Source organism: Perognathus longimembris, chromosome 10 (assembly GCF_023159225.1).
Source record: "Perognathus longimembris pacificus isolate PPM17 chromosome 10, ASM2315922v1, whole genome shotgun sequence".
In the NCBI taxonomy this organism is placed as follows: domain Eukaryota; kingdom Metazoa; phylum Chordata; class Mammalia; order Rodentia; family Heteromyidae; genus Perognathus; species Perognathus longimembris.
The window spans coordinates 19989456-20002694 of NC_063170.1; the positions used below are offsets into that span (position 1 = coordinate 19989456).

Here is a 13239-nt window from a genome sequence, read left to right on the forward strand (position 1 = left end):
GATGCACTTAGCATGTTCATTCATACACGTGTTTATGTTTGTGTGCCACTATCGTATGCATGTATATGTGTGCCTGCTTCTATTTGTGTGTCTATATAGATTTGCATAGATCTTTATATGGATGTGTGACTTGCATGTAAATCTGCATGCACACAGGTATGCATGGTAGCAGGCCATGTGGCTGCAGAGGCAGATGGCAAAGACTGGGCAGCTGCTAGGGAGGAAGGAAAGTTTGGGCTAGAAGGAGGGCAAGGCTGTGTCTGCAGCTCCTTGCCCTTCCCCTTGCCCTTCCCTTGTCCCAAGCCTCTGTTACTGTTTCTCCCTCTCTTTGGCAATTGAAATGAAGGCGCTTGGGGGGGGCTTGGGGTGGAGCCCCACTCTGGGTGAGAGGAAGGCTGCGACCTACGTGGAAGGTAAGGCCCCAGGACTGGCAGAGATGATAGTGAGAAGAGTTGTTTGGCTTGGGGACTGGGGGTCCCTTGTGGAAGCGTCAGGCAGGTCTCACCTGGGCTCACCTGGTCCTGTTTGAACCCACCAGCCTCACGAAGAGACAGCTGATGTGGAGGGAGTGGCTGAGGCCGATCCAAGCCTTCAGGGTGAGTGTTGGGGTGCAGACCCAGGAGGGAAGGGGGCTGAGTCCTCTCCTCAGAGCCTCACAGCAGCCTGGTTCCTGGGTGGGGAAACCGAGGCTCAGGGAGGTTAGAACTGGACACTGTTGGGCTCCCTACTCCTTGGGGTTGTGTCCTTCCCTGCCTCTCACGTGTTCTCCACAGAAGGGTGGAGAACCTTTCTGGAGGCCTAGATCTGAAGTCTGGGGAACTTTCTTTTTTCCCCCAGAGACTCAGGAGGCTGTTCCTCTTCTGTCCACAGCTCTCCAGACACAGGTCACTGTGATTCCCAGCGAGAACAGGTACCCCCTCCAATTCCTAGGGCCTGTGTTCCCACTTCCCATCCAACCAGGGAGCTTCCAGGGGAGGGTGGGATCCCATAGGCCAGAGGAAAAGGAGGGTGGGGTTATGGCTGACCAGTTTCCCTACTCTGGGGCAAGACATCTCAGGCTGTCAGAACTGCAAAGCTTTCCCCTGGAAGCCAGAAACCCAGCCTCATATGAGGCCTTCCTGGCAGCTTGGGGTGCTTGTCCAACCTTGCACATCTGATGCTGGGGCTGGTGTTGGGCAGGGGGTCTGGGACCTCCAGGGGAGCTGACCAGCCGGGGACGCCGCAACCCTTGAGCACCAAAGATGGGAGTGAAGGACAGAACATGGTGGTTCATTGGGCTGTACTATGCTGGACCCCAAAGAGCAGAGGGCACACTAGGTCTCATCAGAGACTGGTATCCCCCATTTACATAAGACTCAAGTGGGAGGTGATGCCTCTGAAGTCTTACAGAGGGGTGACAATGGCTTGATCCAAGCCAAGTCCTTTGCTCATTTGGGGCAGGGTTGAGGGTGGCCTGGTGCTTTGTCCCTTGGCAGTCCCAGCGGCTGGGTGCTGACCTGGCTCTGGAAGGGCATGGAGAAGATCGTGCCACAGCCCGTCTATAGTAGCAGGGCAGCTGTTGCTGGAGCAGAGGACACAGCTCAGGTACTGTGGGGCTGCAGGTAGATTGGGAGGCAGGCTGGGAGGTTGTCCCCAGCTCCCTGCCATGTCTGCTGTCTGTGTCCACCAGGCTGGAGAACACATCCCGGGGACCTGTGAGGCTGGAGACACAGGTAAGGAAGACCAAGAGGCAGGATGGCTTTTCAGTAGGGAGCTGAGGGGCTGCTGGGATGGGCTCTGCCCTAGGGTATCTGCATGGCCAGAACTTCCCACTGACGGCCTGATGGGAAAGAGCGTGCCTGCTCCAGGTTCACTGGGCTCTATCTTCTGCAGCTGACTACCTCTCTGAGCCTATTCTTTCCCTCCTTTCCTCCCTCCCTCCCTCCCTCCCTCCCTCCCTCCCTCCCTCCCTCCCTCCCTCCCTCCCTCCCTCCCTCCCTCTTTTTCTTCTCCTTCTCCCGTCCTTCCCTACTCCTTCCCTTCCTTCCTCATTGTTTTTGTCAATTCTTTTTTTTTCATTGAGTTTGTTTTAATTGATACATAAACACAAAAGCTGTACATGTTACTGGAGTGCCATGCAGTGTTTCAATACAAGTAGACATTGTATAATTGGGCTAAACCTACCCATCTCCTCAGACACTCACTTCTCTGTGGTAAAAACCCTCAAAACCCTTCTTTGAACCTTTTTGAGTTGGGCAGCTCTCAGTGAGGGTGCGCAGTCCCCCTACTGTGGGGTCACACAATAGGACTTCTGACTCATGCCTAACTGCAGCTCCATATCCACGGAATAACCCTGTCCTTCTGTTTCTCATCTGCAGCTGGGGCCCTTGGGGACCAGGATGCTGGGTAAGTCCATGTCACTGGATGTCACCGTTGTGTGGGGTGTGTGGTCCAGAGCTGAGAGCCTGGGTTCAAGGCCAGGGTCTAGTGCCGCCACCTCCATGAGAGGCCTTGAGCAGCCTCTGCCTTCTTCTGGACCTAGCTTTTCTCTTCCATCCAATGGGACAATGCGCATGTGCTATCCCTGTGGCACTTTCTGAGAAGGGACAGGAGCACTGGTCCGCTCCTCACTGGTGGGCATCTTGCAGGTGGGCTCATGTGGAGCTTGGAAGGGGATGCGGATCACAGACAGTGTCTGACCTCTTGGGATTGGCTGATGTGGCTGTCCCCTAGGTGAGGGTGGCAGGCTGAGTGGAGACAGTAATGTATGAAAATCTTATGCCCCACTCTACCAAGAAGCCCTGCTCAGATCCAGCTGCCTCTGCCTGGTACCAGGCAGGCCCAGTGTGGTTAGAGCCTCCAGCATTTTAAGAAAAGCCAGAAGCTGGGTGCTGGTGGCTCACACCTATGATCCTAGCGCCTCAGGAGGGCTGATAGCCAGAGGATCAAGGTTTGAAGCCAGCCTGGGCAGAAAAGTCTGTGACACTCTGTCTCCAAGTAACCAGCAAATGCCAGACTGGAGACATGGCTCAAGTGGTAGAGCGCTGGTCACCAACAAGATGAGTGCAAATGAAATTCCAAGTTCAATCCCCAATATCAGCAAAACAAACAGCACCCCAAAGAAAAGCCAGAACTCAAGCATGGTACCCACCTCTAATCCCAGCTCTTGGGGAGGTTGAGGCAGGAGGATCCTGAGTTGGAGCCTAGTCTGGGCTACATAGTGAGACCCTGTGTCAAGACAGAACAGCAATCACATAAGCCAAAAATGCGGGGCTGTGTGTAAAGCCCTTCATTTGTCGATGTTGCCAATCAATGGAGAGGTTTTCAGGACACTGTGGGCCCCCAAAGCCAGGCGGCGAAGCCTAGACCCCCAGCAGGCAGTCCGGGTGATGTGGAGGACCCTCTTATAGGGCACCCCCTCAGCTGACCACTGGCCCCTCCACAGGCCCAGTCCATGGCTGATCAGGTGGCTGGAGCAGAATCTGGAGAAAGTGCTGCCTCAGCCCCCCAAACCCACAGAGGTAAGTGAGCAGAAGTGGTGACATCTGACCTTGTCGGAGGGTTAGAGCCCGGGGGTGGGGGTGGGGCTGAGGGGTGAGGTAGTATATTGGGTGGGGAAGAATGCCTGCCCTGTGGCTGGGGGGGACTCGTGGGCAGTATAGAGGCTCCCCCTGCACTGGCCTCAGGCTGGGGTGCAACTGGGGGTGTGCTCAGGACGTGCTGGGACCCCTTGCCTGTCCCCTCTGCTTGTCATCCAGGCCTGGAAAGCTGAGCCTGAGGATGCTGTCTTGGCCCCAGGTACTGGGAGGGGCTGCCTGGGGTGGCCACAGCCTGGGTTGGGGGAAGACTGGGAACTAGGGGAGGCCCTTACCCCACACTAAGTGTTGGCAGGAGTGTAGTTATGGGGGGGGGCGGGTGGCACTGGGACCACCTCCCTAGCCCGCAGTTTGGGCTGCCTAAGGCTCGGTGGGAATGGCTTCTTTTGGGGGGGCAGTGGAAACTCCTCCCTAGTTTGAGCTGGAAAGCTGGAGGCCGGGGATAGACTTGTCGGGTTTTGTCCCATCCCTGGTGAGTTTGGTACTAAGGTTGTTTTGGGGGCCCAAGGGGCTCCCTGACAACCATGTTAGTACTTCCCATCTGGCTTCTTGTGCCCTGATGCTTTGTCACAGGGTCTTTGACTACTTGTCTCCCTGCTGCCTAGAGCCCCCAGAACCAGCGCCGGAGATGGAGCGCACCGAGAGCCCCTCCCTGCCCAACCCAGGTCCCCTGGAGCCCCAGGAGGAGCCGGGTCCAGAGCCCCAGCTTGGCTTTCAGGCCTCCTCCCTGCCACCACCCGGAGACCCTGCCAAGTAAGTCCCCCGCCCGTGTCACACCTCCCTGGGGGTGTGATTCCCTGGGGGTGGGACCACTTTCTGAAGTTACAAAATGAAGCCTCCACCGGCAACCACATCAGCAGCTTCTTCCGCCTCCCGTGTTTCCTCCACCTGCCAAGCTGCTGACTGCACTTTTCCTTGAACACACCTAGAGCAGGCACACCTGTGATCCCGGCCCTCAGGAAGCTGAGGCTGGAGGATTGTGAGTTTGAGGCCAGCCAGGGCTGCACAGAGAACCTTATCCTAAGCCAAGCAGAACCAAATCAAGCTCTACACGTAGCAAGAGAAAGTTATATGCATTCTTGTCATTTGTTTTGTTTTTACTTACAAATGTACCTTAGGGTAATTTAATTTGCTTACCTCTTCTCCATAGTCTTACTAGCTGCAGACAGCCATACATTGCTCCAGTCCATTGGAAACACGGGCTTTTGTTTATGCACTGAGTTCTTGCGCACTATGGCTGCTGTCAGTGCCTTTGTATGCATATCCTCTGGCTTGTCATAAGTAAATCTGTGAATACACAGGCTGGATCAGAGTTGCTGGGCAGATTCTACATACATTTAAAAGTACGATGAGCTGGGTGCTGGTGGCTGAGGCTTGTCATCTGAGCTACTCAGAAGGTTGAGATCTGAGGACCAATGTGTGAAGCCAACCCAGGCAGAAAAGTGCAGGAGACTTTTATGTCCAATGAACCAGCAAAACGCCAGAAGTGGAGCCGTGGCTCAAGTGGTAGAGTGCCAATGTTGAGTGAAAAAGCCACTCAAGGCACTAGATCCTGAGGGCAAGACCAAGTACCAGCACATACACATTCATGCACATATGCATGCACGCACACACGCATGCACGCAAAACCAGGAGGGGTTTTCCAGGTGCACTGAGCATGCACTGGAGGCCTGAAATGCAGTTCTGGAGGCGAGAGGCAGGGTGGGGAACGAGACACAGCAGCCAGATGGGACCTGAGCAGAAGCCAAAGCTTGCCTGGGAGGGATTGGTGGTCAGGGGTTGAGCGGTGGGGCCTGCCACAGAAGTGAGTGAGTCTGGCTCAGTTTACCCTCCAGCCTTTCCACTGGGAATCAGCCCCTGCCCTCTCACCACAGGCTGATAGCATGGCTCCTGCGCAGGCTGGAGATGGCCCTTCCGCAGCCGGTGCTCCACGGGAAGGCTGGGGAGCAGGTCAGTGCTGTGCCTGGGGGCTGGAGGAGGGGTCTTGGGAGCTCAGGTAGAGGCAGTAGTGAGCCTAGTATCTGGGGAATCAGCCTTGCCTCTTGCTTGTCTTCACACATTGATTCCATATGCACCTGCTGGGGTCCCGGGCCACAGGGCAGACGAGTGCTCCCCAGTCCACCTTTGCAGTGTAGGCCCAGCAGAGAGGAAGGAAGGCCTGGCCAAGTCCTGAGCCTCTAGGTCCCTCAATAGCAGGGACCAGCCCCCTGAGCAGGTGACCTGTGTCTGTCTTATAACACTCCCACTTTGACTCCCATGTGAGCCGAGGGGATGAATTGGGGAAGCTGGCAGTCATGGCCTTTCCTTTTTTTTTTTTTTTCCTTCTGCAGCAGCCCGGCTCCTTAGAGACATGTGATGTGCAGACCAGTAAGTGAGATGTTAGTGGGCCCTTGTGTGCATCTCCGGAGGGCTGTTTGGGACACGATTGGCATCCCTGGAGCTGAGCATCCCCCCTGCTCTGCAGGCCCATCTCCTTTCCTGTCACCTCGGCAGCCAGAGCTACTGCTTGGGCCTGGCTTCCAGCTTCTGTCCAGAGGTGTCCTAAGGTCAAGCGGATGCCCTCTTCCTGTTGCAACATGCCCAGATAGCTGACTCCAGCCCTTGGCAGCAGGACCAGTGGGTTTGGCTGAGCTGAGCGCTGGTGGTGGGGAAAGACAAGGAATGGGTGTCCGTGGGGATCAGATCTGTAGACTCCAACATTCTTGAGCTGGGTTAGGGAGGCATGTGCTATCTCCTACCCCAGCCCTGAGCCAGGACTGGAGGACAGAGGCCTGAGGCCAGGCAAAGTAGGTGATGGGCAGAGCCTGCTCTTCCTTTACTCTGTGTCCCCCTACCCCTGGAATGTTGTAGACAATCATTTATTCATTCAACCATTAGTGATAAGCAGCCTACTGCATGCAGGCCTGAAATGGGTTCTCATATGGCAAACAGGCCTGTGGCCTGTGAGTGTGGCAGCCCCTCTTCCTTCCTGGATACACAACCTCACTCTGGGTGAGAGTCTTCCCAGGTCTCTTTCCCACTGGGTCTGTATAGCTGTGTCCAACCTCAGCCCCACGGGGTCTTCAGGAGCACTGGAAGCCCGTGGAGCACACAGGCTAGCAGCTGACTGAAGGCCTTGGTCTGACAGACAAGCCAGGAGAGAGGTGCTAGGGTTCACCACTGTCATGACAACAACATGAGAAGGAGAGCCTTCCGCCTCAGGGAGGGACACACTTGTCTCTCATGGGGCCCACTGCTATCCTGGAGGGTGCAGAGTAGGGTTGTCCATTGCTGTCAGAGCAGAGCTCAGAGATCTAAAGCCCTGCCCAGGGTCACAGAGCAAATCTCATGGGGGTGAGGGGTAACAACTCTGGAATGCTGGCAGCAGTGGCTTGGACAGCAAAGTTAAGGGAAGCCTTCAGAGGCTGCAGAGAATGCAGGACAGGATCCCTGTGCCTTGTTTCCTCTCTGCTGTGTTCAGTGGACCCAGGATTCTTATCTCATTGACATCAGGGCTCAGTCCTGGGGCTGCGAGGAGAAAGGAGCACATACCAGGTATCTTGAGATGATAGAGCTGCATTCCCTCATAGTTTGGAAGCCTATGCCCTGGCAAGGCCTGGTTCTCTCCAAATCCTGTGGGTTGACACCATCCCCACCATTCTCCTGGCCACCCTGGGTGTCTGTCCTCCTACCTCTATTCTACCTCTACATGGCCTTCTCCATGTCTTTGTCTGGCACATCTTCCCTTCCTCCCTTTGCTAAGGACATCAGCCTCCAAATCAAGGCTGATCTCATCTCTAGATCCTCAATTTATTTATTTTTATTTTTATTTTTTTGGCCAGTCCTGGGCCTTGGACTCAGGGCCTGAGCACCCTCCCTGGCTTCTTCCCGCTCAAGGCTAGCACTCTGCCACCTGAGCCACAGCGCCCCTTCTGGCCATTTTCCATATATGTGGTGCTGGGGAATCGAATGGAGAGCTTCATATGTAGGAGGCAAGCACTCTTGCCACTAGGCCATATTCCCAGCCCTAGATCCTAAATTTAATACATATGCCAAGACCCTATTTCCAAATAAGGCCAAATTCCCAGGTGTCAATGTTAGGACTTGGGCATATATTTGTGGAAAACACTATTAACTCACTCCATGGGTGACTGAGTTTGGGGATAAATATCCCTCTCCTTCCCTGTGCAGCTTCCTGGCCTGTGTACTCATCTATCCATCTATCTATTCATTCATCAAATGTTTAATCTATCCCTCCACCATATTCTGTCCATCCATCCATCCACCCACCCATCCATCATCCATCATCCACAATGTCCCAACTCTCCCTCTGGTATTCCATCCCTCCCTTCTATGTTCTATACCTTCCTCCTATTTTCGATACCATGCAACATTTTATCCATCTATCTATCTATCCAGTATTCAGCATCCTTCAACATGATTCCATCCATCCATCCAATATTCCATTGCTCCATCCCTCCAGTATTCCACTCATCCATCTAACATTATACCCATCTATCTATCCAGTGCTCAGTATCCTCCAACATTCCATCCATTCACCCCTCTATACTTCCCCTCCACCCAGTGTTCCATAAATCCCTCCAACATCCCATCCCTCCACTGTTCTCTCCACCATCCATCCTTCCAAAGTCCCATCCATTCATCTTTCCTTCCCACCAACATTCCATCCATCCTCCTTCCCACATTCCAAACATTCATCTCTCCCTCCCCACAGCTGCCCACCCTCTGTCTTCTTTGTTTCAGGGGTGACGGCAGCGGAAGGCCTCTGAAACAAGGGAGAAGGGGATCTGGGGAGCTCGGATGGACAAACGGATGGATGGATGGATGGATGAAGGACAGAAAGATGCCTTGAGGAGAAGACCTTCTGGGGGGAGGGGGAGGAAGTGGATACTGACCCCCACCCCAGTGGAACAATGAGCTCCTGGCCTCTCCATTTCCCAGGCAGGATAATGAAAGCCAGTATCACCCACAGTAGCCCCAGAAGCTCCTTTCAGGATGCCAGGCCAGGGAGCAGCACCCAGACCACACAGCAAGGACAAGGCTGGCTAGGAGCAACCTGGAGACTTAGGCTAGACAACAGGAGGACTTCCTCATTGGAAGCCTTCCATGTTGACCACCTCTGTGACCAGAAGTTCTCAGCCCTCATGAGGCACCATGCTCAACGCCCCCATGGGACCTAAGTAGTTCTCCTTCAAAGTGTTGAGGACCACCGGTGACAGCAGCAAACATTGAAATTTACATTAAAAGCATGATAGCACCTTGATGCTGTGGTGGCATGATATTCTTGCTTAGGATAATGTGGAAACAGCGTTAATTTAAAAAAGGGTGGACAGAATGGAGAGGCTATGACCTCAGTATCAGGGCGGCAAGAAGATAGCAGACAGTGTTCCTGGGCTCCCTGCTGCTCTCAGATGTCTTTATTTAGGCCAAGGAGAGATTGGTAAAATCAGATTTAGTTGTGGACATGGACAAGCCAGGTAGTTTTAGGCAAAGAAGCCTGGGGAACTTAGAACCTTCGAGAACCTGGCGGTCACAGGCCACATTCCTCAGGACAGGCCAAGGAGCAGCTGCCACCTGGCCTCTTTGACAGCCACTGCTCGAGGGTGAGACCCCTTGGTGTCTAAACTGGGGCAGCCAGCCCTGTTAGAGGAAGTAAAGTGAGGCAATGTCTGGAGGGAGGGGAGGGAGGGGGTAGTGGAGAGTGATGGACGTCTCAACTCATCTGGAGACTGCTTCCTTGATGTTGAAGATAATCTCAAATGTTAGGGGTTTGACTTCAGGAGAGGAAGGCAATAGGCAAAGGGGCACCACCAAAGGTGGCTGAGCCAGGAGTGACTCCACAGAAGATGGCTTGGGGGCTGAACAAGCATTGGAGGCAGGGAAAGCAATTGAACCAGGGCCACAATAAAGACTGCCCTGCTCCCCTCATGAGTGGGTGGGCTGCCTGCGAATCTCCTTTCCCAGGTGATTCTGAGGGTGGGGCCACTGTTAGCAAGGCCCAGCGAGGGAGGGTCCAGTGCTTCAGGACCAGTTGGGAGATGTCACTTACCTGCACTAGGAAAAGGTAGAGCAAGTGTGCAGGTGCCCAGGCCTTCCACTGAGGATGGCTTGGAGCCATCAGCCTTGGGCGGCAGCTCTTCCCCCAGGCCCACTTTGTCCCTGGGGGCCATGTGCAGAGCCTCCACCCTTCTCTGTCTGGCTGGTGACAGGCCCTCCTCTTCTCAGAGCTCAGGCATCTTGGCTGTAATGGGGACAGTCTGAGGCACAGCTCACAAGCAGAGATTGTGAGGCATTGATCCTCAAATACCACCTAGAGAGTCAATGCAAGTGGAAAGCAAGGACAGCACCCATTGTAAGGGCAGTGCCCTGTGCAGAGGCTCCTGTGCTGGGAGTAGGGGAGGGTGGTGCTCACCTGGGCCCTGTCATCACCTGGGATGGTGCCCAGGAGATCTGGCTCTTCTGCTAACTTCCTGCATGGCCTGGGAGAAGTCACTCGTCTCTCTGAGCTCTCTCTTTTGTCAATAGAGAGAGAGTATCAGTCTCACTCTTTGGTCTGCTAACATTCTTGGGCTCTCTGATCCCCCAATGACTCCTGCTAATGACTCCAGGCAAAGCACCCTGAAGATGCAGAGATATATAGAAAGGACACACAGCGTGCCCAGCTCACGAACTGACAGCAACTGCAGGGAAAGAGTTCAGGAGAGGATGGGGCAACTTCCCAGGGCATTCTCCATGGGAAGCACCCCATGAAAGAAGGGGATAGCCAGGCACACCAGTGGCTCACACCTGTAATCCCAGCTACTCAGGAAACTCCATCTGAGGACTGAGGTTCAAAGCTAGTCTAGGAAAACAAAACCTTGAGACTCTTATCTCCAATTAACCAGCAAAAAGCTGAAATGGAAGTGTGACTGAAATGGTGGTGTCAGCCTTGAGTTAAAAATGTCAAGCAAGAGTTCAAGCCCTAGTACCAACACACAAAAAAGTAAGCACCTATACCTCAGTTTGCCCATTTGTTACGCGGGAACAAAATCTTAAAGAGGGGCTAATCGTTGGTGTGAGGATGGACCAAGTTGATCCATGTAGATCACTTAGCACACCAGAACCCCTCAGGAATGTGCTGTGCTACTATTATGGTAATTACGGTAGTCATGCTGCCTGTGGACACAACTATGTTACTGGGTGTCTCAGGTAAGGCTGCCTCCATTTAAATTACCTCTATGGGCTGGAGGCATGGCTCAAGTGGTTGAGCGCTCTTGCTTATCAAAGCACAAGGCCCTGAGTTCAATCCCCAGGCCTGCCAAGAAATAAAAAGTCCATGAAAGTTACTATTATTATTTGTTGGTCCAAGGGCCACCCAGCCCCTGGAGCTTTGGGGGAACTCCTGGAAGATACCCGGGATGTTTCTGTTTTCACCCCAGGGGAGTTTCTGATGGCTCCTCTGTACCCACATACTGTTAGGGACCTGGCAACATGCAAACCCCATTGATCCTCTTCCCACCCAGGAGAGTCAGTTTCCCAGGAGGGTGGGGTGCCAGGGCCTGGGGGGGAGGGGAAGGAGGACTTCCAGAGAGCTGAGCTGGGGGTGTACTGTCAGCAAGGGATGCATCTAGAGAACAGACTGTGGGCGGTCTCCCCCTGCACCCCGCGGGACCACCCAGGCCTCCTGAAGGTGGCAGGGCCCCCAGCCTCACGTGTGATGCTGGGTTAGAAGCAGTCTTTAAACACTGTGGGGGTGGCTAAGGTTCTCTTGGTATGTGAGGGTGTCCTCTGAAACTCAGGGGCTCAAGCCCACCCTTCCCACCTTACCAACACCTCCACCTGTGTCCTCCGCAGTCAGCATCCTCCCCAGGGAGCAAGTGGAGCACGACCTAGTCCTGGAAGAGGTTGATTCACACTGGGAGGACAGCCAGCAGGGCAGCCCTGTTCCAGCTTTGGAAGAGGAGACTGAAGTTCTGGTGGAGATGCCCAGGTGAGGAGCCACAGCGGTCCCAGCATGGGAGAGGGGATCCTGTTTGGAAAGTGACAGGCCTGTTGTGTGGAATCCTAAGGGTATGAAAGGGCATGGGGCAGGACCAAGCCTGCCTCCTGTCCCCAGCATGGGGGACATCGGCTACTAGGTTCTAAGACAGTCTGAGTACATGCAGGCGTGCCTCTCCCTCTTCCATTTCTCCACAACAGATGGCAAGTTACATGGACCTACCTGTACCTCCTTGCTTTCGCTGCTGTACAGTATTCCATAATATAGATACCTATATCTATATCTATGTATATCATCATCATCATCATCATCACCACCACCAACACCACCTGTTTAAACTTCCCTTATCAATGGACATTTGGGTTGATTCCAAGGTGTTGTTGTGATGAACAATTCTACCACAAGGCATATTCTTGTCTGGATTTGTCTTTGCCTATGTGTGAGGCCATCTGCTGAGTAGATCTTCAGAGGGTGACTGCTGGGCCATCAGACATGGGAGCCATAATAGACACAGCCAAATCACCTGTCAGAGGAACGTCAGACTCGCTACTCTAACAGTTGATTCTTAGTGACAGCCACTCAAGCGGGGAGATCTTGGGCTCTCAGTCTCATGAGCTACATTACTAAGATGGGGACACTGAGGCCCAGAGAGGCTCAGGACTGACCTAGATCACCACCTAACAGTGCAGAAGGCTTGTGGCTAGTGAGAGCCTCGGGCTGCTCAGGTGGGGCTCCCCAGGTCCAGCTTTGGTGGGGAGTCCAGGTCAGATCTCGGGCATCACGGGACATGCCATAGAGAATGCCACAAGCCGTGGGCTCTGGCACTTGTGGGCGGTCTCACTTCCTGCCTCTGACCCTGACTCAGGGAGCTGCCCTGGATTCAGGAGGAGAAGGAAGAGGAAGAGGAAGGAGAGGAGGAGGAAGAGGAGGAAGAAGAGGAGTTGGTGCAGCCTGTGTGAGTCACTTGTCCACCTGGCTAAAGAGTGTGGGATGGAGACAGGGGTTGGGAGGAAGGGGGGTTACAGCCAGGGGTCTCAGGCTCCCAAGTGGCACTGATGCTTATATTATTGTTGTTTATACTGAACTCTGTCCTTGGTTCTGTGCTCTGTGTGCCAAGCATGGGCCTAGAGCCAGGAGAGAGGTTCTCCCACTGAGCTCGTCACACAGTACCCCCAACTCTCTCTCTCTCTCTCTCTCTCTCTCTCTCTCTCTCTTTCATACACACACACACGTACATGCACACTTGCACCCTCCATAAGAGCTGGATTTTTGCCTGTTGTTTTCACTACTATATCCCCTAGAACAGGGCCTGGTACACAGTAGGTAGTGAATAAATGTTGATTGAATGTATAGCTGCACACAGGCAATGGATTCAGCGAGCTCCTTTCATTAACAAAGCCACAGCTGTTTCCTTCCACCACCACCCCAATGATGTCACGAGATCCCTCCCATTAGTCCCTCACCAATGATGTCACAAGACCCTTCCCTTTAGCCTCTCCCCAATAATGTCATAAGACATCCCCGCCCCCCCCCCTTAAGCCCCAGTAAGGAAATAAACCAGAATTTCAGAGCTGGTTAATGGTTAAACCAGAATTTCAGAGCTGCTCTAGTCCTTGCTCAGTCCACAGCTCATTTTTCCAACATTGGCAGGAGGTCATGCATCCTCCACTTGCTTACTTCCTGTGA

General features: G+C 53.8%; 1 protein-coding gene across 1 annotated transcript in view; it reads left to right on the top strand.

Moving 5' to 3' along the window:
- Cngb1 (cyclic nucleotide gated channel subunit beta 1) overlaps positions 1-13239 on the top strand; it is a 51435-nt gene that overhangs the window by 2423 nt on the left and 35773 nt on the right. The window contains exons 2-13 of the mRNA XM_048354746.1: positions 539-596; positions 871-910; positions 1476-1584; positions 1670-1712; positions 2358-2385; positions 3425-3500; positions 3738-3777; positions 4181-4328; positions 5450-5525; positions 5906-5942; positions 11409-11544; positions 12419-12499. Of these exons, the coding sequence (XP_048210703.1) occupies positions 539-596; positions 871-910; positions 1476-1584; positions 1670-1712; positions 2358-2385; positions 3425-3500; positions 3738-3777; positions 4181-4328; positions 5450-5525; positions 5906-5942; positions 11409-11544; positions 12419-12499 (872 nt within the window). The remainder of the gene's footprint in view (positions 1-538; positions 597-870; positions 911-1475; positions 1585-1669; positions 1713-2357; positions 2386-3424; positions 3501-3737; positions 3778-4180; positions 4329-5449; positions 5526-5905; positions 5943-11408; positions 11545-12418; positions 12500-13239) is intronic.